Source organism: Tympanuchus pallidicinctus, unplaced genomic scaffold, assembly GCF_026119805.1.
Source record: "Tympanuchus pallidicinctus isolate F22 unplaced genomic scaffold, pur_lepc_1.0 scaffold1, whole genome shotgun sequence".
Lineage (NCBI taxonomy): Eukaryota > Metazoa > Chordata > Aves > Galliformes > Phasianidae > Tympanuchus > Tympanuchus pallidicinctus.
In genome coordinates, this window is record NW_026294618.1 from 105,191,539 (window position 1) to 105,215,291 (window position 23,753).

Here is a 23,753-nt window from a genome sequence, read left to right on the forward strand (position 1 = left end):
AATATTTCTTTACAAAGCAGTCTGTTCCAAAGATATGCTGGCAAGCCAATTAACCTGTAAATGTATTAATCATTAAAGCTCCCTCCAAAAGCCAGGGATAGAACTATCCTGTTAGCTCACTTTTCAGATAACAGCCTCTACTTCTACTGGCCGAAACCGTGGTGGCACACGTTGTCAACAGATTACAGCAAGCACAATAACTGATGCCAAAGCCCTGGTAGCAGGATGAGATTCTTCCCAACAATGAAAAGCTGGTGAGATATTGGAAGATTTCCTCCTCTTCTACAGCGTAAGCACAGGTGAGCATTCAACTTTCATTGCAGCTCTTCTCAAACTGAAGATGTACATTTAGACAGAAAGAAGTCAGAAATCCACAGAAGTTTTAGGAAAAAAAGATCTACTGGAAGGATTGTCATTACCAAAAGTATTAGCAATTCACTAATCAGAATTCTCTCAGTGCTTCTTTTTCTGAGAAAGGGGCTCAGTAGCATAAGTAGAATTTTGGAATAGCGTTTCAGTACTTCTTCCAGGAAAAAAAAAAATGAAAGCTATAAAACAAGGAGAAGCTTATATATACTTTTGCAAGTTCCTGAAGCCAAAAATTTCTGCTACAGTAAGCGATCAGCAGCAATAATAAAATGCATTTATTCCCTACACTCAAGCATTTGTAAAATTTGTGCACTGCAATAGTAGATATTTTTATAAGGTGTATGTATGCATCATCCAACTCAAAACACATTAATGGACATTAAGTGATGGACACATTAAGTGCTGGAAGCTTCTCAACCATTAACCCACCCAGCAGCGTCACACACAGTTACTGCCTGAAATGCAGTAGGTTCTCCTTTGGAATCTTCTAAATTTCCCCTCCCAAGAACATTTCACAATTCTCTGCAACCTACACCAGGAACTGGGAGTATGTAATTGTGACCAGGATGGCTTTCCTGAAGCTGTGGACTGAGTGACACGGCAAAGCAATGGCTGCTGCTGGGAAAGACCTAGCCGCTCCTTTTGCCGCTGCTGCCTGACTGTGGAGGTGCCAGAGGAAATACCACACTTCAGTCTGCCTTGCACAGGTGTGATGCTATAAAGCCCCTGAAGGCGTTTCAAGGCTGACAGACCCCATTGATTTGAAGGGTAAAAGGGCTGAATTTAATACAAACAGTCCTGAGGCCATTTCCTGCACCACATCTGAGCGATGCTTGATACATCATCTTCTCAGGATTTGCAGTCAAGCTCTGGATGCAAGCAGAATCACTGCCTTCACTGTCTTGTGAACACAGCATGTAAAAAACAAAACATCAACTCACTTTCCTCTGTCAGGAAGCGAAGGTGCAGAATTCCAGTCAACTTCATAAAAAATGATGGTAAAATTTAAGACCACTGACTTAAGTGCACAGGAAGAGAATTAGCATCACACAGTCACTTGTCCCCTGATCCCAGGGCACATGGCACACTGGAACAGCTCCCAGTGCCAGCCTGTAAACTTGCTTCTCCCACCTGAAAAGGTGATGCAATTGCTACAGAGAATTGTTCACTTCTTCCTATAGAGGTGCTGTCGTTAGACACTTAGCCATGGACAAATGAGATGCAGCTCAGTTACATCACTATCTCCTTTCTCACCAGCTGAGCTAATTGCTAAATCTTGAACTCAGAGTGCCATGGGATCTTTTTGTCAAATATACTCTCATAGTGCTCTTTCAAATGCTCCACAAGACAAGTTTGTGCAGAAAGGTTGCACTTGCCATAAATTACAATGTATTAAGTACTGAATGCATTCAAACATGTACTATTTTGCTTTCTACCAACACCAAAATCTAAACAAGAAAGCAGTAATTTTGTATATTTGTGTTGTTAAGGGAGGAGACAAAATAGAATTGAGGAATGTAGGATAAAAGGAATGAAAACAGTCCACAGACTTGAGCAGAAGGTTTGCATTCTCCCCAGTCTGGGAGGAAGCTTTTCTCAGCCAGGTAGCTGCCTGTGTCTATTGAAATAAATACAGCTACATTTCTGTTCAACTAGTGTTTACTCAGCAAGTCCAATTAGTGCAAGTTATTTATCTTCACTGTTAATTGCACAACTGCACTTTCCTCATGTAATACAAGATTCGTCAACTTTTTTTTTTAACAGATAAATCTATTTAAAAATGAACATTTTTGATGCTATCTAAAATACTGACAATCATATTCAGATTACAAACATTTCTGACTATAACTTTACCAGGTTATGTAGCAAAATAATTGTGCAGATGAGCACAAAAAAAGCTCACCTACATCAAAAGAATGTGATTTCTTGGAGTTGCACGTTTCTGTTGCTTCTCCCAATGAACTGAAAGTTGCACTAGTCACACACACAGAACAAAAATTCCCCCATGAGAAAATCCCCTTCTCCTGCTAATGTTCCATGAAACTGAGAAGTTATGCTCATGCTCAGCAAATAAAACAATCTGACAAAGCAGATCGATCTTTCTTTCCACTACAAGATCTCCGATTTCCAGCAGCTTCACACAAATCAGATCAGATTTCCTTCACACCTGAGAATTTTCATCTCTTAACGGCAAGGTAAGAGGCTGGCGAAATGCTCTGCCTGGGTCACTGATCTACCTGTGGAAGGACTATGTGTTCAGTCAGAAGGGTACCAGATGGGATCTGGCATAAACAACTCCCTGACCCACCAAAATAGTTGAAAAGCACATCCATGACCCATCTTAATAAATACTAGATTTACTGTGCTTCCATCCAGTGCACTCTTGCAGTAGTATTTATTGTACACCACTCTCAGCGTGCACAGTATCGAGCTAGTCTAAACACCCAACAAGTAATGTGATGCTAATAAAACTGTAAATATGGAAACAGGTATAAAGAACATGCTTCACATCGATCCATTGTATGAGAATTCAAGCTACATGGTGAGTGCACAGCTCCCATCAACCAGCTTCCTAGCTAGGGAAAGCAAAACTGGAAGGACAGGTACAGGAGAAAACTCACAGTCAAGTGTGCCACCAAGAGGCAAAAGAAGCAGAGTGAGACAAGGTGGAGCACCAAGAGAATGCAAGACATCAGGAAATCTCTGGAATAATTTGTATATGGAGTCTGCCTTCACCAGACAGTTTTCACTTCTTGATCTTAACTTCTAGACCACAAATTTGCACAAGGACTGAAATCTGACATTCAACAAAGCAACAGGCTTAAAATCAGTGGAATTGTTACTAACACCAAAACATAATAAAAACAGAATGAGAAAGCAGCTCATCTGGAACCAAAACCACCATTTAAAAATTGCACAATTTCTACTCAGGAAACTTTTCCAGGATTTTTCTCCATGATCACAATAACAACAAGTAACACAAAGACAATCAATTGAAACCTGTAATAGGAGTCAAATGACCTAACCAGCTTCCTTTCTAAAAAGAGCACACTGTGAGACTACGTAAAGAAAAATTCTAGTTATCCCAACTGGATGTCTTGGTTTTTGAAAGGGAGATGTTTTGGCACACATTGTTTTGTTTGTGTTTTGCTTTCAGGAAGCACACATCTAAGAATACTGTGCTATTAATCCTTTTCCCTTTTCCCTGCAGAAGCATCTGGGAATAGCAGGTGGAAAGTTTGCAGAGAATACAACGCAGATGGTTTTACTTCTGCTTTTGCAAAACAGAGACACGTGAAATTTCCAAGTGCAGGATTGCACAGGCCGGTGCAGAGAGGGATTGAGCTGGCCATGTGAGGCACCCAGGTTCACAGTCCAAGCAGCAGAAAGCAGCTAAGTGCAGCTTCACAAGGTTAAAAACAACACATCAGCAACTTACTGCTGGCTAAGTAATAGGACAGGCCTTCTCAGGGATTACTACAGTAACAGAGATTGGCAACAACTAGCACAACAAAATCTGCGCTAGTCTGTTCCGTCTGGATTGGTAAAGCACCAGAAATGACTCCTCAAAGCAGCAAATAATCAACACGGGTTCTACAGAAAGGTCTGTGTGCCCTCTGCTGGCATCTGCAGTACAGTTCTCACCACTGTGCTCATCAGAGTTTTTGTTAAGGATGAAAACTTACAGTGACAGCTATAAAAACACAGACATGTTTCTAAGTAGCCTCTCCTTTGCTTAGTGTACTTCTTACAGTATTTATGAGCATTTAGCTACTTCTAAGGTCCAATAATCCTCTTACATTCTGAAAGATTAAGCCTTTTCATCATCTCCCACTGAATGCATTATTGATTAGGCCAAACCATGGCAGACAGACCTAAAAATGACATTAATCTACAGACACAGAAGTGTTTCCACAGCAGCTCTTTGCTAGTATGACAAGATAAAGCTGGAGAGTAAGGAGAACGTTCAGACTACGTAACATACAGTGTGGAATGCTACACAATAATAACTTCACACAATAATTTGTTGCAGAGCATTGCTTCCTTTCTGCTGTTTCAAATATGAAAATACAGACAATTCAGCAGACAGCAACTTACAGAGGTTTTTTTCCTCAAGTAAAGCTTTTACCTGGTCTTCACTTGTTAAACCAAGGTGCATCACAAAATAAAAATGAAGCAGGAAATCTGAATTTGGCAGAACATCCTGACGCCTCGTCATCATAGCACAGATCAGCCTGTATGCCTGAAGTTTGCCTTCCTTATATTCATTTGGCAGGGTGGTTGCCTGAAAAAAGACCTGTATTAATACTTTTCTTTCTACTAGTCCACTAATGCAAAACTGTCTTTTCAGCAGATTTTCCATAAACGAATTTACTGTATTTATTAAAATTAATGTTCAAATACACTTGTCTCAGCCTGCAGTGACTGCAAAACTTAACAGTGGAATGGAGCATATACACATTTATTGTCAACAGAGAAAAAATACTAATGTGAGAAACAACTTACCTTGAACAACCATGATGCAAATATTCTGAGAGGAGGAATTAAGACAGGAGGAGAGGGAGTAGACTGATTGTCCACGCTTATAGCAAGGTTATCCCTTATCTGGTGTTTTTAAAAGAAGAGAGTTATTTAAGAAAAAAATAGTTCACTTTATTAATGTGATTTCATATAATTCTCTGTTTTTTGTGGATTTTTTTTTACTTTTAAGGCACTGCATCCTGCACTACACAGAAAGCTCTTACTCAAGCCAACACTACCAGGAAAAGGTGTTCTACAGTGCTACAAAGGCTAAGCTAAGCATTTTAGGTTGTACCATTAGCTTTTGCACTAAGAACAGTGTCTGCAGTACTCTATCCCACACCTCTGTTTTCTTTGCTACTGTTTTATGAAGCCATCTAAATTAATTAAATTCTTCTTATTAAATGGGAATATTTTCAACAGGGGATAGTTCCAGGAAATCAAACAAAAATTTGACTAACTTTACGGCAGAATCCTCCAAATATGATGCTTACATTGCAGATGCCAACCCTAGATCAAATCTAAGCATAATTAAAAAAAAAACTTAATCATTATCATTAGATGAAAATATTATATACAATACCTTTGCAAGTTTATACCACAGCTCATAGAGATACCCAAAAACTTTTGCATGAATTTTAGGCGACTGTATATTGTTCACATCTCCAAGAATTCCCAGGATCCTCCTCCATAGCACAGCAGCAGAATCAGGATGCCAACCGATGAGGCTTCCACCAGCAATTATACTGCAGTCATCAGCAAGGAACTCACTGCTGTCTGTAAATTTTAAAAGGTTCTCTTTCACTTCTGATGAAGTTTCAGTTCTGATGCACATCATTTCTAAAGAAACTCTTAAGGAAGGTTCAAGGCAAAAGAGCCAAAAGCTTGCAATTTTATTGTGAAGTCTGGAAAGTTTACTAAGCAAAAAAAAGACAGGAGCTATGTAATTATTGACAAAAGGACACTTCTTTGGTCTTCCTGGTCTAGCACACACACAAACCAGAGAAGAAGAAAAATCCACAACAAATAAAATACTGAAGGCATATTCCCAGACCCACAAGTCCTAAGTACAGGGGACAAGACAGTACAGCCCCTGTCTTGCTGATGATGGACCTGCATGAGATGTGGCCTCCAAGTACCCACACATTAGGGAAGAACATGGTGACCTCCTTCCCAGACTAAACCAATAAGGCTGTTAAGACCAATTTCCTTTATACAAATGTTCCATCTAAAAAGCACTCTCTTCACCAAATCATCTCTTCCTTCTGCACTACTAAAGGAACACACGGGTCAAAGAAAAAAATGGCAAGAAAACACAGGCTAATAGAGATGGCACAACTGTGTGTCAGTTTGGTATGACGGACTGCCCCCACTCAAGGTTTTGGAGTAGGGAAGCAAATGCAGTTAAATGTACTTTGTGCATGTCTGAAACTCATGTACTCTGAAAGATGTGCTCAATCCATAACTGGCTTTTACAGGTAATATTTCCATTGTGAAGAGTCTTGCCTCTTTTTTTTTTTTTTAATTTTTTTTTTATTTTTAAGATCACATACTATAAAATGACCTGAAAATACGACTGAACAATGGAGCTAAATACGATGCACTCTGAGAGATGAAGAATATGCTCTGCCACTATCATTTACACAGAAGCAATTCCTGAGGTAGCTGGATACAAACTGAGAAGGAATTCCTGTTTCCTGCTGGTGACAGGTGGATGGTTGGACTGGATGATCTTGTGGGTCTTTTCCAACCTTGGTGATTCTGTGACTCTGTGCTTCTGAAGCTGGGCATGATAATGGAATTAATATCCCTAAACAGTAAATGAAATATTCCACACTGAAGCACAAATGTTAATGATAAAAGCTGTTCAATTATCTTCAGAGCAGAGAAAGCTATGCAGCAGCCTGTCTGCAGGCAGAATCAGAGCTATGGCCCCACAGGGCACCTTTGAGCACTCAGCATCCAGTGTGTTTTGTTTGTATGTTTGTTTTTTAAACTTTTTTGTGATTCTATTTCCTTTTTGCTTCCTTTGTTTTGTTTCTGGTAGCGTTATGAATTCCTAAAGAGTTAAAACATTATTTTTTAAGCATATCAGAAAGATTCTTAATGGGGAAATTCATGTATCTACGCTGTTTGGGTGATGACAACACAGTATTTTTAGCCTTGCACCATTCAGGGTTCTAAAGAAAAGCAAAGCTTTATTTTAGAAAGCCTCCAAATCCTAAGATCAAACACATCTTTGTTTTGTGCTAGAAGAAAATTAAGCTGAAACACCCAAATTAATGCAAGTAACTATATGACACATCAAAGCCCTCGAGGCTCGGCTTGTCACATTTTCACTACTACAGCTGACGTTGTTCACAAGTGCCTCCACCAGCCATGGGCTCCCAGACACCCTCTGCAGTTCTCCATGGAACAACCACACAACAAACAGAAGCAGCTCTGACAGATATCCACTGGGAACAGGGCAAAGATGTTGTCTTCCCGTGCAGATGGGTAGGGCTGTATTCACCACAGTGATTACTGAGGTTTTGTAACATGACAAACAGAGGAAAGCTGTGAGCTGCACACTGGCCTGTATGCAGATCACACAGCATTGAGTGGGCATGTGGACAAACAACTTTGGCAAGAACCAGCATTAGGAGCATGCCAAATCTATTGGGCAACCATATGAGGCCTCTTTGAAAGTAATGCCTCTTATTTTATTATGCTGACCCAGGACATCAGAGGTGGATGCTGGCTGTCTTTTCCACGGAAATACACAGGAGGCATTACTTCTGGAGTGACCTGCACACATTTGTTACTCCACTTCTCTTTCTAATCTCTGAAGTTATTTTACATAACTCATTCTGTTTGTACACACCAAGGAGCAATTTCTTATATCACAGGCAAAGAAAGTGCTGAGTTTATCACGAATAATAATCCTTGCTGGATACTGCTCTGCACACTGCCTTGTGTACAACAGCCATCTGAAGGATGGAACTGGGTGTGCTGGTTCTTTAAATCAGCAGTAATTCAAAGAAAGAGTGATCACAGAAATGAAACTCTAAAGCCCATCAGTAAAGAAGCTGCAAATAGTTTCATATGTTACAGTATCAAGTTATTGATATAACACCCCTAACTTGCTTATTACATATCAATGGGAAGATATCTTGAAGAGAATCAAAATATTTCAGTAGAATTAAAATGAAAAAGGAAAGGACTTTTTTGATTTTGATTTGCAAATCAACTCTTCTGAGAACAACACTTCATGACTTCCTACTGGCATACAGGCAATGCTGAAGTACAAATAAGGAGGGTAACAGTTTAAGAGATTGTGAATTAATCAGTTAGACAGTTTCTATCTGTCCAAATAAACAAGGAACCTACTGCGCATTCTCAAAATATCCTGCTATAAAAAAAATATCTAGAAAACAGAATTTAACTGAAATTCAATTCAATCCTTTCACTTGATCACTCTCTTAGCTTGCACTAGCATTCAACTATCACATAGCTGATTACTTTGACACAGTAAGAAACTCATTTTTAAGTATGTGATCACTTCTTGGATTACAGTTTATTCACATTTATGTCAGGTTCATTCTCATTATCTTAATTCTTTAAGCTCGGTCCATTTAAATCTCGTTTTTGACAGAACATTCTGAACAAAACTTGTCAACATGCCTAAAAACATGTTTTTTTTTTTTTGTTTTGTTTTGTTTTGTTTTTTAAACACGCAAACTGAACTCCTTTTTGAAATAAAAATCTAAAATATAATTTCTGGACTATAATACCTGTTAAATTTGCATTATCTGAAGGGCTAAGCTGAAGCCAGCGAGGTGCATCAGGATCCACACAGACATCTGTCGATGCATTAACTTCCTGATCTTCTTCAGAGGCTTGCCAGGGGATGAGAGCAATCTCTACCTCATTATTATACCCAATGGATGTGTCACTGCTCACACTTTCACCTAAAGCAAGCAGAGGATGAATAAAGATCATGGAGCCTATTTTTAAAGATGGCATTAGCATAACATGACCCAACAAGACATGATCACACTGGTTTCAGCTGCTACACTTCAAAAAAAATTATCACCTTTCTTGGAACTCACTTTTTTCTCTCTCCCTATGGTTTCCATGTGTTTGCTGTAAGTCAGCTTTCAAATCCAATTCAGCTGTACTACTGCTCCTTCGTACTGGTACCTACAGAGGAAAAAAAAATGCATCCATCTCAGTTCATCAACTATATTTTTGAGAACATGGTATTCTTGCAGTTTTGAAACACACAAATGCACACAGGGAAAGTTACTGCAAATTAACTGCAACTCAGTCAAGATATTTAAATGAATGTAGGAACTGGAACAGGGAGCCAGGTTAATTTTGAATTCCCCACAACTACAAAGCCTGCATCTCTCTCCCCCCCACCTTCACCACACCTTGTTATTCTTGAAGTGATTAATGAGAGCACTTCCCAGAAAGAGCCTTGTCTGTAGAACAAAGCATAACAGTACTGCAAGAGCAGACACATGGCAGAACCAACAACCAGAGATGAGATTCCTCTTGCAGTCCTCCATGCAGCATTGCATTATACTTCCACAATGATGAACTCATATATTATTTCTATTGTTTTTTCCAAAACTGCATTAAAAATTTACAAAGCTTGCCTGTCCAAATGTTAACTTAGGCAAACAATCCACAATAAATAGCTGGTGCTACAAATTTTGCTGAAGGAAAATATTTTCCCCAGCACTTCAAACCATCAAACATTTACTCCAGTAATGTAGCTCTAAAAAAAACATTAATTATTTAAAAAGAAAAAAAAGTGAATGGGCTTGTTTATTATTAATATAGAAAAGCACAGAAGTCTTTTATGAGAACAGTACACAGCAAATCATGTCAAAGTGCACTGGCAACTTACAGTATCAGAAGTTACAGGTTGATCATAGCAAACAGCGTAAGGGACAACGAAAGCTTAATTCCTGATTCCATTTGCCTACCAAATATTCATTCTTTCAGTTGATAGTTTTTAAATAGAAAAAGCCATCCAATTTACAATGGAATATTTTATTTATTAACGGAGCATTTATGTTACATAAAACAAGATCTCATCAGTAATCACTATCTATTTTGCCTTACATGCTCAGCTTCATGTTCCTTCTTCACACACTCCTTATTTTCCTGGATTGATTTGGAGTCTAAAGTGGTCAAATTATGAGAACTCCCAGCCTTTTTGCCTACAAATTTTAGAAGGGAAACAGAATTAAAATGTGGGGGAAAAAATGACATAGCAAATTACAAGAAAATGTCAGCTACATTTACACATACATTTCTTGTATTTACAGCAGAGCAAAGTAACAAACTGTAAACTTCTCACAGATTAGTTATTAAGATAGAACATATGATGCCATGACAAATCTTTCGTAAGCATAACATAGGTGCAAAGCAAAACAGAAGTAGAGCTGTTCCTCTGAAAACATGAAATATAAGCACATGCTTGATAAATTTAAACAGTGACACTGCAAATGCACACATTTAATAAAGCTCTGGTTTATTAAAAGTTGTGTTCTCCATTTTTGGTTCAGATTTAGTAGGAAAATGGGATAAAAAACATTTTACAACTGTGGCTGAAAACCATAGAAGGTAACAGTGGCATCAGTGAAGCTCAGGAAGTCCTGGCATTTCTTCATGTGTGTAGTGTTACTACGTTTCATCCAAATTACCTTGAAAAAAATCAGATGGAAATTGATCTGCAATATCTGAAGTGCTGCTACTTCGAGTGAGCTGCTGCTCTTGGTCTACAAAGAGGCCTGTAGCTTCTGCTCCTGCCAAAGCTTCCGACTGCTGAGATTCTTCAACCTCTGTTGATTTAATTAAAAAGTTGTATTTGTATGACCTCTGAATTAAACACATGTGCCAACTCCTTAGCTATGAAACCTAAGTGAAAAAGTGGCCCACTCAAGTACTTCAACTCCAAATTACAAAAACTAGAATTTAACCCCTTGTCAGAGAAGTCAAAAGTATCCTCAGAAAAGCAAAGTTTAGAGAGAGATGTATTAATGGTTTAAATCATGAAAGACCTAGAAAAAGATGGAGAAATTACTTTGGGTTTCAATGTGGCACCCTTACTTGGGATCAGGAGAGCTCTCCTTTGGTATCGACGCTTTCAGTCACAGCACTGGTTAAAGCCACCCACTCTGTTATCCTTTCTGTTGGAAAGCAGTCAGAAAGTTGGCCCACAAGTCCCCCATCAAACTGACCCAGGAGAACCACCACCAGACTGCTCATGGCAGTCAATCTACACATCCAATGCTATTAGAAGAAATGGTTCAGTACCAACATGGTGACTTGGAGAAGCACTGGATTTCTGTTCTTTAAATAAGGATCGGGGGCTGAATTATCAAATTCTCACATTTCTTTCTGCATATTATTTCACAATAAAGGAACTAAAATGACCTGCCCACCAGCTTTCTACATTCTGCTCCTCTCCTTTCCTTTGCTCTGCTTCCTACCTCCTTGCTGGTCTGTATGCACTGACTTTGAGGCTATGCTTATGCAGAAAGGAGCAAGAAGCAAAGCCCCTCAGGGTACAAGATTGCACCTGCCTGCACTGACTGCAGCAGCAGCATGCAGGAGGAGGACAGCATGCTTCCTTTGTTCAATCTACACTAACTGAGCTCAGATAATACTCATATTACAATCTACATCATTTCTATTTCAGTAAACTGCCTCACAAACCCAAATGTTCTGGTGTTCATTGACCCCGAAGTACCACTGCCAGTATCAAAGCTTTACTGAAAGCAACAAATACACGAAAGCCCTTCTTTCAGGCCAATGCCCATATCAACCAGCTTGAACAATTTCAACATCGTGACCAAAAACAACAACATGGGATGAAAAACACTCAAGATATTTCATGGAATAGGAATCCCCAGAGAGTCATAATTTGCACCACGTGCAAACTTCTCTAGTGTTGGTTTCTGCATTCCTAACTCTTTGTACATCAGGTATTTGTTGCTTGGGAACTTTCAGTAAATCAAGTACTTGGAAATGAAAACATGGAGAAAATCATTGATTCAGTAATTCTAGGAATTTTTACTTTTATTATTAGGAAATATAAACCCAATAAAGTTGTAATTCATGCTAATATTTAAATGAACAAAACCAGCATTGCTTGCAGTACTTTTGAGAGAAATCAAATACCACCTGAAAGCTAAGAGGCACAGACAAACCTTTCATATTTGCTTCTAGAATCAATAATTACAGAAAAAAAATCTTTAAGAAAAAAAGATCCACATTTGTCAGCACTGATTTGTAACTGAGTGTGACACGGAGGGAATGAGTTTTTTCTTCTAAAATCAAGTACCAGCAGCTCAACCTGCTGCACTTCTTTTTTGGCACACCTTGCTTGTGATATCTCATACATTCGTGCACACAACTAGCTTCTATTGCAGCTCCTTGAGAAGACCTTCCTGTCCTCTTTTCCCCTGAAGAGGTTACTTACATTGATAAAGACTACAGTTCCAGCGAGAGAACAACAAAAACCATTAAAAGTGACCACATTTTTTTTAACCCCTTCCTGCTATGAAAAAAGCACAAGGTACATTTCCACTGAATCTGCTCAACTCCTGCTAGCAACCACCATTACTTAACACTGTGTTTGGAACAGATCCAGGAAAGAGAAGTGCAAAACACCTCATTCCATGCTCCTTAAGAATAATTAACTGGACAGAAAGAGAGCAGACAGAAAAGCTTAAAAATATAAAGAACATTTACATAAAAGATGACTTTAAAGTACAGTACCTGACAGTCTGTGAGAGCAAGAAGTGTAAGAGATACCAGGTAAGAGAGAGCTCACAGTGTGAAGCAGAAGAGGTACACTTTTAGTAGCTGGCAAAGCCTCATAAAGATGAACACAGTTGCTGATAGACTGGCTTCGCTTAGCTTCCAGGAAAAAATAAAGCAACAATTATGTCAGAAAACAGCAAAATATTTGGGCTTGGGATGTCATGATATAACGAAAAACAAAGCTTTTGAAAGAATCTTACAATGTCAAGCTCTGCAATATCTCCTGCTACCCATAGGTTAATAACATACAATGCATCTCAGCCACTGAAAATACAATGTGGAATCTTTCATTTTGTCAGCCTATGATTAGTATACATGAGCTTATTTGACTCACCCTTTTTCCTTCTCATTGCAGTACCATTAGCAGTACATGCAGCTCGAAACAAAGAATGGAAAACTTATTCAGCTAACTTTCTGCTAGCAATGCTCCCTCCTGCCCCAAAAACTAGCTATGTCTTCCATTCACTCATCTTGCCTGAAAACAAAGCATTCTGATGTGAGAAGTGGGACAGTGTGCCTCTTCAAAATCAATCTACAGCTACCACTGTTAGCTTGTTGTTTTTTTAAACTAGGGATCCTTGCTCCAGCCTAAATGAAGTGCTGAGTGCACTTGTCTGACAACACTGCTGACCCTGCTTTGAGCAGGAGCTTCATGACCTGAAGCAGCTTACATCCTGAATTATTCTGTAGGCACTGCTTTTGGCATACTTGCTTTCTCCACTTATGAACAGGACAATGAAACATGCAAGTTATGAGATGGGGTTTGGGTTCTTCAGTCAATAGTGAAGCTAGAAGCACTCAAAACACTGCTGGAACTCTGCACTTTTGCAAAAGGAGAAAATAATCTCAAAGATAGTGAAGTGTTAAACGTTGTATCCAGTGTTACTTTGCTGGCAGCTTCTCTCATCATCTGTAAGAGAGATGAGCAGTGCCCTTTTGTAACCTGTACATTAAATACTCTCTCAGGCCACAAGAAAAATACCTTCCAAGGTAGCTAATGCTTTAGAGGATTTCTGCCATCAAGACAAGTTATTAAAATATATTAATAATTATCATGCAGTTGTCATAAGCTTGAAGTCTCCTTTAGAAAAATGCATTAATTTCTCACCAACTGTACTAGAAATGCATCTGGCATTTGCTGTGCTGTTTCCCTTTTTGCTCACAACAATGCCAATGCTGATACTTAGAGATGAAAAAAGGAAAAAGGAAAAAATCCTCAAGCAGGATGGTGGGCTGCTGCATTAATACCCTGCTGTTAACTGTTTAACTCCCAGTGCAAGCAGAAGATCAAAATAAAGTCTTACTTGGAAGCAAGAGGCGATCTTGTGTTTATGCTGACATCAGTGTGTGGGGTTTTTTTCCTGTTGTTTTTCAGTGAGGGAGGGGAAAAAATTAAAAAAAAAAAGAAGCCCCAGGGCAGGAGATGCTTTCCCCAAAGCTCCATTCTGCTACAAAAAGTCCTTCCCTGACTATTTCTCTAATTCCTTTAAGGACTGCTACAATTGTTTCTGAAGGATAACGTCTGGAGTTTTAGTAGCTGAGTTTTGTTCTCCTAGAAAGTCTTACTCTTAGGAAATAGATAAACATCAGACTATTTGGAATCATTATTTGCTATATCTGCAAGTGCAAATATAAGAGGTTTTTATATCTGCTGATTTGGGAGCCACTGATCACCAGAAATCCTACGGAAGCCAGAATAATTCCAGTTTTATGTGATCGTAAGACACAAAATGAAACCAGAGTATTATTACACATGAAGTTCACCCTCTAGTCTGACAACCAACCTGCTGCCCACCAAATAAGCTTCCCTGTAACCAGAAAAGACATACTGCCTCACCTTTGTATTTTGCTGGTAAGAAACACAACTAATCTATTATGAATGAGGAAAGACTCTGCTTAGAAAAACATTTTCTATTAAAAAAACAGAGAAGACTTTCTGTGGAGTGTTTTAATCCATAGCCCACTGAGTTAGAATACAGAGTCTCAATACCATAAAATAGAGACCAAATTCAGGCCTCTGATATACTTGAAAAATTAGGTATCTCTTTCAACACTTGGAGTTTCAGACATTCCCCCATTATTCCTACACCCCATTCTCCCTTCTGTTTACCACTATACTTTTTCTGTCCAGAATTAAACATGAGAGGAAAAAAAAGGAAAATGAGATGCTACACATATATTGTTACATCATTAAGAAGGAAGTAAGTAAATAATATAAGCAAGGATGCTTATTAAATACAGGCTTTATCTTGTGATTACAATAAAAGGCAAGCAGCAAGAAAGTTTAGAAACTACGTATGACTGATAGCATAATGCATTCAAGAGCATAAAGTATTTTCCAAAATACTTTGATCTTTTATTCGTATTTATAGCCCTGCAGACATCCAGACTCAGGTATGCAACATCTATGTTGAATTTACTTGCACTATTTTTGGAAGTAGTCAGAACTCAAAGGCTCAGAACTCAAAGATACAAAACTTGATGTTACTGGATGTTTGGGAATCAGGTATCTAGTAGAGATCTAACCTGTTGCTCTCTGACGAACAATATTTCTTGCTTTCTCAACTCCAGGAGCTCCAGAGGTGGTGGCACTTCTAAATCTCATGGGCTCCACAACTTCAGGATGACTCTTCCAGCTTAATGAAAAAGATCTTCCCACTACAGCTGTCTTTTGAGGCTCTAAAACACCACCTAAGAAAAAACAAGATTATTCTAGCATTTAGTATTGTATTCAGCTTTTTCATTTATTCTTCTAGGGTTTGAATGAACTTAGAGGCACTCCAACATGGAAAAAAAAACTCATCTTCAAATCAGTGTCGCTGATGTAGTAATTGCTTTATAATCACAGTAAAAATTCAACTATGTGTATCAATTGCAAAGCAGCATATGAATGCAGCTGAAATACTGTAATTCATGAAGTTTAATAAAATTACATGGAAAAGAATTTTGACACTGATGACTATGCCAGAATACAGCACAAGAAATCACGATTCATTCCCGCTGCACAGAAAAAAATCATTTTGAGCACATACTAAAATCTGCCAACCAGCTACCATCTATTGACCCCAATTAGCCTTCCTAGCACAGTGAGCATAAAAATCCAAAGCCCTTCATATTTGATTAATCAGGTTCTTACACAAGATTAAGAGGTATTTAATGTTAGATCTTTTAAAGTTTAAACTTGAATATTTAACTTGTTTGACACAAAAAGCACTGAAGCATGGGGACTAACCCTTTCCTCTCTGCTTTTTTTCTTTCTGTTCACTGAGCTTATCCAAGGGTAAGTTAGTCATTTCCACCCCATACACAGTTCTTGCTAGCACTGCCGTCAGGGAGTCCATGATGTTGGCCCACTCATTTATGAGCTCCTCCCAGTCAGTCAGGGAAGACAGAACGCTAAGCAGCTCATCCCACAGCTCCCGAGAAATGTAGACGCTCAGGTTTGCTCTGATCCAAGCCACAATGAGGGTCTAGGAGGAAATAAACAAGTGGCAGGTCACACATCTTGGATGAAATTAACACAATGCCATCTTGCATATTAGTGCTGGTATCAGTGACACACGGATACACAGATACTATTCATCAAAAAACAATCCAAGAAATTGGTGGGTAGATATTCAGTACAAGTTACTGACCAAGGAAATTTAAAAATTATGAAACAGATGCTTCAGATGGCCTCTATTTTGCCTGGTAAGCTAATTTATTGTTCACACAGCAACAATAAAAGAATAGAATACAGAACTGACCATCGCAACATCTTTCAAATGATTACAGAGCTTGAGTTATACCTACAACATTCAGATCTGAACACATCATATACAAATGGATGCAGACAGATTTTCATTTTCTTAAGCGTGACTTAGTTTTGACTTGCCAGATGAACTTACTTCTACAAGAAGTTGCATACAGCTCACAGTGTAGAGCTACTCACTGAAGATATCCCACAATTAGACTGTCTGCCTGTGCTAGCACAGTTTGCAATGCAGCCCTGAAGAACAGATCAAATCAACTGCTTCTGACACCTGGAATCCTTCTTAATAAAACAATCAGTTGTATCACTGCAAAGGAGAACTTCTTCATGTTCTACAAATACGTTGCATAGTACTGTGCAATAGTACTTAAGCAGAACTATGAGCATGGAAAAACTGGTGCCAAGCACACAGAAAATACTCACTCGGAAAAGTAATCCTGACATGCTCTGAGCAAATGTATCCTTTATTTGGTTCTCTTTTGGCTTCTGCATCACTGCTTCTGTTATTCTGAGGAGTATCTGTAACATCTGCTCCCTGGTTCCAAAATAAAATTGTACTTTTTGTTCACAGTTTCTATTAATCATTCTTGTTAATTTTCACGCAACAAAAAGCCTGTTAATTCTCAGTAATCTTTACACATTGAGAATGTGATCACACAAAGATTTCAACAGAACTTTTGCAAAGTATCACCAGTTGACAGTGGGCTGTAAAACTTAATTTGTGAGAAGAAAAATTCAGGGATGGAAGCAATGAGCAGAACTTTGAAATCAAAAAGCACTTTGATGAAGACACAGCAGAACCTACAACCTCATAAATCAACTCAGGTGAAGTTGTAAGTCGGCATATGTAACAAGGACCATCACTGTGTAAGTTCTCCCTCTCACCCTCTCCTTCCTAACAATTCTCCCATAACAGCTAAATATTAATAACCTTCTCTTAGCTACAGAAGATATTAAACTTACCAGGTCTTTTTATTCATTGATAGTTCCATTATCATGCGCCTGAAAATACTGAGAACTGCCTTGCAAGCATCAACTTGCTCCTTCAGAAGCACGGGGACTTCAATGCATGGTTCCAGTAAAAACACATTTGCAGAGTTTGTCAAGAACACCTTCAAGACACAGGTATTCACAGTCAGTTTACACAGTGCCAGACAAAAAAAAGTCAAGACTTAGAATAATAGAATACTTGTCCTCTCTTAGTTAAATCACTTATTTTCCTTACAGCAAGCTTCACATTTCATCTACCACTTTATTGTTCTAAATCATTCTAAATCAGAGTCAGATGGCATTCCACGATAACAAGGGCATATATCACAAAGTTCATTGTCTTGCAGGTACCTCTTCTGTTTGGTCAGGTAGGAGTGCCACTCCTCCAGCTACTCACTTCCCAACATGATATGCTTAAGTAAACACCACCACTTCCAATTAATGAGGAACAATAAAAGCATATGTACAGTTCTCATTCACAGTACCAACTGAGGGGAAAAAAAATATGTACCTCATACCTTATACCAGTTATCCAGGTCTCAGACATGAGCACATGGCTTAACATACATTTTTATAGTTATACATGAAGTTCAAATCATATCTGATGAAAACCATCAGCTCCTCGTAGCTTCTTTCCTTAATTTCAGAGTTTTAATTTCAGAAAGGCTTTTATCTAAGTTCTTAAATCAAAATAGGAAATTATAGTTTATATAAGCCAGAAGAGAATTGTTTTCAGTAATGCTAGCCTAGAACCCTCCCAAAATGTTCTAATCTGGAAATCAACATAGAATTTAACATGGCTATATGATGGTACTATAATGTGTAGTATAAGTTACATGAGTCTTACAGCCTTGTAACCTTTCAGTACAGCACACCTGTAATGCAGCTTGAGCACCAGCTTTAACATTTTTGTCTTCATCTTCCAATACACATCCTCTGTTAACAGCACTGGTAAAGGAGTACGTTCTTCCCCAGCTGGATGAGCGCTTATGTCCTGAATGGTCAGAGGAAAGCTTTCAAAAACACCACTCAGTTAGTGACCAGGGAGAAAGGAAAACGTCCATATTTACTCAAAATCAATGAAAATGGCAAAAGCAAGAAGAGGGAACTACTGTGTCCATTTAGCAAGGAAGTCATGTCTACCACTGACATCTCAGAGCAAGCATAGTACGTGGAATTTAAAGGTTCATAAAACTCAAAAGAACTACAGTATTTTGAACTGTTTTATCTCACATTTTGTAGTCACTGACTGTAGTACATTTGAATTCATGCCTGGAATAACTACAGATTCTGATTTTACACCTCAACCATCTGTCTCGGTGTAACAAAATTTCTATTTAAGTAGCTTTGAATGTGAACGTCCCAGTCAATATTCACTACAGTGAACATGTAAAAAAAATGTGATGTCACAGAATTTTTACTCGCAATTTAAGTTCCTAGAGCTACAGATCCAAATTTGGACAGAGTATATGCAAATTAGTAGATATTTTCAACTTCTTAATTAAGCAATTACCACCACTTCCATTAAGTTCTTGCTACCACATCTCTATAGACAAGGAATAATGAAGAAAGCTGCATTTTTCAAAGAGCTGCAATCTTTCTTTGCACTCAGTAAGGCCTACCAAACACTCAGTAATCATTTATATTTCTGGCCCTTAGATACAGCACTTTTTAATCCTGATTTCCCATATAATTTAAATTTTTCCTCATTTTCAAAGCAGGTTTAAGAGATAAATAACATACTGCAGGGAGACAGAATAATGTAAATAATACTGATAGCATACATGTTTACCATCCGTTTGTGCTGATGAATCCTCTAAGCTGGTAACAGCATCCTCACTGTTCTCCTTTTTGTCTGGCTCCTCCATGAACACAGGTTTCTCCTGCAGTATCCACTTCCGATACACCTTAACCACTTTCCGTGTTGCAGATATATCAGAGGAAGGCAACAAAAATGCCTAAATTTAAAGTTAACTGCTTTTACTGGATATATGGGGCACAGAAATCCATGCATATACATACACATGCATCATAACCACCCATAAAGAGCACAGATCAAAAATAAAGTAAGGAAACATATGTTTTACATTGTACAAAGAGTTACAGCTAAACAACAGTGTATCCATGTATCTTCACCTGTGTCGATCTCTCAATTCTGTAATTAGAAATACCTGGGTTCTACCCTACACTCATAGAAGTTGATTTCAAATTACATCACTAGTATAGAATATGAAATGCCATTTTAGCAAGTGTGACTAAAGGCAAGACATGAAACTGTAATGAGAATAGCAGTGACTGGCATTCAATCCTTTCTGACAACATGCTCAAAAATCAGCATAACAGATTTAATTCCAACCCCTTGGCAGTACTTCTAACATTCTGGAAAGATGTCCACTGTAAGAGCTTTCAAAGGCAAAACTGCCTGTTTCCCCACATTTCTGCAGATCTCGGGCATCTAAAACAATACAGTGATGTGTGTTAGACTCTTGCAGTATTATAAATCCTGGGAAACTGCACACTCACTAAAAGGTGATGCCTACCATATTCTGCATGGCCAAGTACTACCCCTCGCAGTGGTATAAAGTTAGTTTGACCACAGAACATTTTATAGACTTCCAAAAATGAAATCCCACTACAAACCAGTATCAACTGTTGAAAAATCTTTGGACAACAGTGAAATGGCACAGAAACCAAGGCAGAGAAATTTCATTTGGTGCCAAAATACCCACCTTGTTTTCCCAAGGAAGAAAAAGTTCCTGCTTTGGTATCGAATGCATTATATTACAAATTCAGTGAGAAAGACTAAAATACATTCTTCAAATTAACAAAATTTGTTCTGTCTATAAAAAGACTACCCACTCTTCACTAGTTAACAGCAACAGAAGCTGTAGAAATGCATTCATAGCATTTCTTCCTACAGTCACTTTAGCTGCAAAAACATTACAGGGTTATCTTATTCAGACTGGGGGAAATCTATGCACCATATAGCATGTTTCCCTTTGTCCAGACAACATGAAGCACAGTTATCCAACAGCTAAACGGAGTCTTCAACTCCTAGTCTGCAGAAATTGAAGGGTTAGCAAAAGCTACATTAAACATGCCACACAGCAAGCAAGTTGTTCTCTGAATTATGAGGAAACTGAAAGTCTGATGACAACTGCTAGCCTATTAGTGAAGCAGTGGGATGAACGGCTACTACACAAAATGCTTTCAGGAAGGTTGAAAAGTAGGGTAGAAAGAAAAGAAAAATAAAAACATAGAGGAATTCAGAGTGACTAGTGAGATTCCTGTAAGGCAGAGATAAAAACAGGCAGGATCCAAGTGCCACAATCTGCTTCAATTACTGAACACTGATCATATTTAATAAAAGTGCTGCATTCTGTCACCTTCTGCTCCCCAGAAGCCCGTTGAACTTTACATACACTCTGAACACACACCAGCAGAGGGCAGCACACCACAGCGGTTCTCAACACACAAAATCACTCCTTCCAGTCACGATGACATCCGCCTCACAAAAGCACTGGTACAAGGAGCTCCTTAACTATGCCACACAGGACACTTCTCAGTAAAGCACGCATGCTTACTCTGCTGCTAGAGGGTGTCTCCTATAAATTTATGTGACCTGGAACTGTTGTTTCAATCGATTTCTACCGTGACAACATAGCAGAAGAGGATTGGGAATTCACAGTAATCCCACATGTACTTTTACCCCAAACACTTGAAAAGATATCAAAACAAAGACAAACACTAGTAGAAGCAATAAGCAATGGCTTTAACACACACGTGCACGTTTACCTGCCGAAACACCTCATTAACAAAGTTAACATATCCTCGGGTGGACAGGAGGATCCGCTGCACCATCTCATAGACGGTCCGATGCTGCTCCTCGATGCTGCAGAGGCTTGAATTACTGAGCCGCCGGTCAGACAGCGTGCTGCTATTGGAATGGCTTCTCTCCTGCTCGCTTGCATAAGACACGCTGGTTTCCAGTTCAGGGTTTTTATCTTGGTTTACAACACCAACAGTCTACACAGAAAAGATACAGCTAATTACATTACTGAAGCGCTGCTTAGCAAAAATCTGTGATGCTTACTCAGAACTCAAGACAGCAGCATTCATTTTCACAAAGCACGCAGGCATCCCAGCAGTCAGAACGAGCAATTTTCAATCTATCTTTTGAAACAGCACGGAATTTCATCTTATATGCTATATGATGCATACTTCAGATGGGTGCCCTGCAGCCGACTGACTTGTCTGCTCCCCAAGAAAGAAAGAGGAAGGGGTGTAGTGGTGGGACTGGAGAGCTGGCAGGCACAAGGGAGAAGCAGCTCCAAGCCCATTGGATTTTGGAGAAAGGAAGGATCACATCACTATACACGGTGCATATTCTTAGGCATTACTATTCCCGACAGCTCTTTGTCAGATATTGTTCTGGCGTGGCATTGCATTTATTTTGCAACATTTCATCCTGAACCATGTCTGACTAAAATAATTCAGTCAAGGGAAGACAGAGGACAAAGCCTTTGGAAGAAAGTGAATAAAACTGCATCTGAATTGCTGGACAAAGAATGCTACTCACACTAACTGAAAGCATTACCCGAATGCAGTTTGGCTTTACATTGACTTCAACAAGGCTGCTGTCTCTTCGACAAAGAGAGCAGCAGTAATATTTCTACTGCTTCTCATAATAAACTTACTTGTAAAATTTTGCCATACCAACAAAGCACAGGTTACAGGCACTGAAGTTTCTAACAACTAGGAAGTCAACGTGTGCCAAAAGCTCACACTTGGCTTCAGCTAAGTGATAATTTTTACAAGGTTCCATTCTGAAGGCAATAATATCTTTATACAGTCTAAATATTTAATTGGTGTCAGTAGTCTATAAAATTCAGTGAAAAGATTTCATTCTCCAAGCAACACCTGTTGCAATGGCACAGCACATATTTGGGCAGAAGGTGAAAATTCCAATGAGAATGAAAAGGTTACTAAAAAGCACCTTCAGTAGGTAAGCTACACTTGGCCTTTCTAAGGTATCAAAACTCTTCAATGAAGAACTTCAAAATTAATTAACATGAAAATACACAGTTTGACTTTCATAGCCAGTGAATGTTTTTCCACTCAAGCCAGATTTGACATTGACCCACAATTCAAGAGAAAAATCTAAAGTTGACAATGATCCTAGATTTTTAATGGGAAGCCAGAGAGTCTCTCAAAACAATTTATTTCCACAAAATTCCTGGTAAGCCCCTAATCCTACAGAAACCTCAACCAGAATTTGAAAGTGAAATATTTTTTCCAGCATCTCATTGTTAACAGCTGCTATAATCAAGAGGAAAACAAAACAGCCTTTGATATTACAGGGAAATGGTTTGTGCCTCAAATAAGTTTGACAGCTTACAGATTGAATTCCAAAAGTCCAGAGATAATAGCGATGAAATCCGGTAAGGCAAACATATATGAGGAAAAAAATGTAGTTAATTACTTAAGAGATTCCCTTGAAGACTCCCTCCTTCATAAAAGAAAAAATAATCAATTCACAAGTATATCAGTTAATCATTTGGGGACTGCATTTCTTTCTTGCCGCAGCTGTCAGCGCGCAATCCCTTGCAAGGTTTCTAGCACATCCAAAGAGAAAAAAGGTAAACTTTAAAGCACACCTGGATAATTTTAGGGAGCATTTCTCCTCCATTTTTTGTATGCTGAACAGCAGTTAAGTATTTCTTTTCAAGAAAGAAAGTAACAAGCCACTTAATAAATACAACTCGAGCTGCCATGTATGGAATTTTTGTGCTATAGACATTCTCATTGTTTCGTGTTGCAGTAATGTATACAGGTCTTGGTCTTGTATCAGGAATATCTGGTGAGATAAAAAGAGAAAATACAGAGAAAATCTAATCTTAAAAAACTTGCTTCCAGACTGTTTAAATGCATTGAACATGTCTCCAACAACATTTTTTCCATGTGAAATAACAGATGCAGTGACTGGCCACTTCTATTATTTAAAGCTTGTATTAATAACTTTACTACTTCTAAAGAAAAGCAAGAACACAAAAGTACAAATCTTTCAACGAAGGCTATGATTTGTATTAGGCAAAAGAAAGGAAAGCAAAAGAGAAGAGCTGCAAAGAGTAAGACAAGATCCAAACCAAACATGAGCCTGCAACATAAATTTCCCTGGGTCTTATTAGTAGGGTAGAATGAGAAAGAGAAGATGACTCAGGAACACTCAGTGAAAAGATTAAGGGTACTTAGCACATGGGAAAGAGATGTCAGCTCAGGTGCAAAGAGCTCTGCACAA

At 38.5% G+C, this 23,753-nt stretch overlaps 1 protein-coding gene across 3 annotated transcripts in view; it reads right to left on the reverse strand.

Moving 5' to 3' along the window:
* The window catches only part of RALGAPA2 (Ral GTPase activating protein catalytic subunit alpha 2), a 118,366-nt gene that overhangs the window by 67,430 nt on the left and 27,183 nt on the right, over nucleotides 1-23,753 (reverse strand). For 2 of the 3 annotated variants that reach the window (XM_052701106.1, XM_052701120.1), the window contains exons 9-24: nucleotides 23,113-23,312; nucleotides 21,251-21,481; nucleotides 19,240-19,413; nucleotides 18,331-18,468; nucleotides 17,429-17,577; nucleotides 16,889-17,000; nucleotides 15,947-16,184; nucleotides 15,241-15,405; nucleotides 12,670-12,810; nucleotides 10,590-10,727; nucleotides 10,006-10,103; nucleotides 8,982-9,072; nucleotides 8,664-8,840; nucleotides 5,474-5,667; nucleotides 4,876-4,974; nucleotides 4,499-4,654 (exon numbers count right to left, since the gene is read on the reverse strand). In XM_052701106.1, the coding sequence (XP_052557066.1) occupies nucleotides 4,499-4,654; nucleotides 4,876-4,974; nucleotides 5,474-5,667; nucleotides 8,664-8,840; nucleotides 8,982-9,072; nucleotides 10,006-10,103; nucleotides 10,590-10,727; nucleotides 12,670-12,810; nucleotides 15,241-15,405; nucleotides 15,947-16,184; nucleotides 16,889-17,000; nucleotides 17,429-17,577; nucleotides 18,331-18,468; nucleotides 19,240-19,413; nucleotides 21,251-21,481; nucleotides 23,113-23,312 (2,501 nt within the window). The remainder of the gene's footprint in view (nucleotides 1-4,498; nucleotides 4,655-4,875; nucleotides 4,975-5,473; nucleotides 5,668-8,663; nucleotides 8,841-8,981; nucleotides 9,073-10,005; nucleotides 10,104-10,589; nucleotides 10,728-12,669; nucleotides 12,811-15,240; nucleotides 15,406-15,946; nucleotides 16,185-16,888; nucleotides 17,001-17,428; nucleotides 17,578-18,330; nucleotides 18,469-19,239; nucleotides 19,414-21,250; nucleotides 21,482-23,112; nucleotides 23,313-23,753) is intronic. The other variant, XM_052701116.1, reaches the window with a different exon arrangement.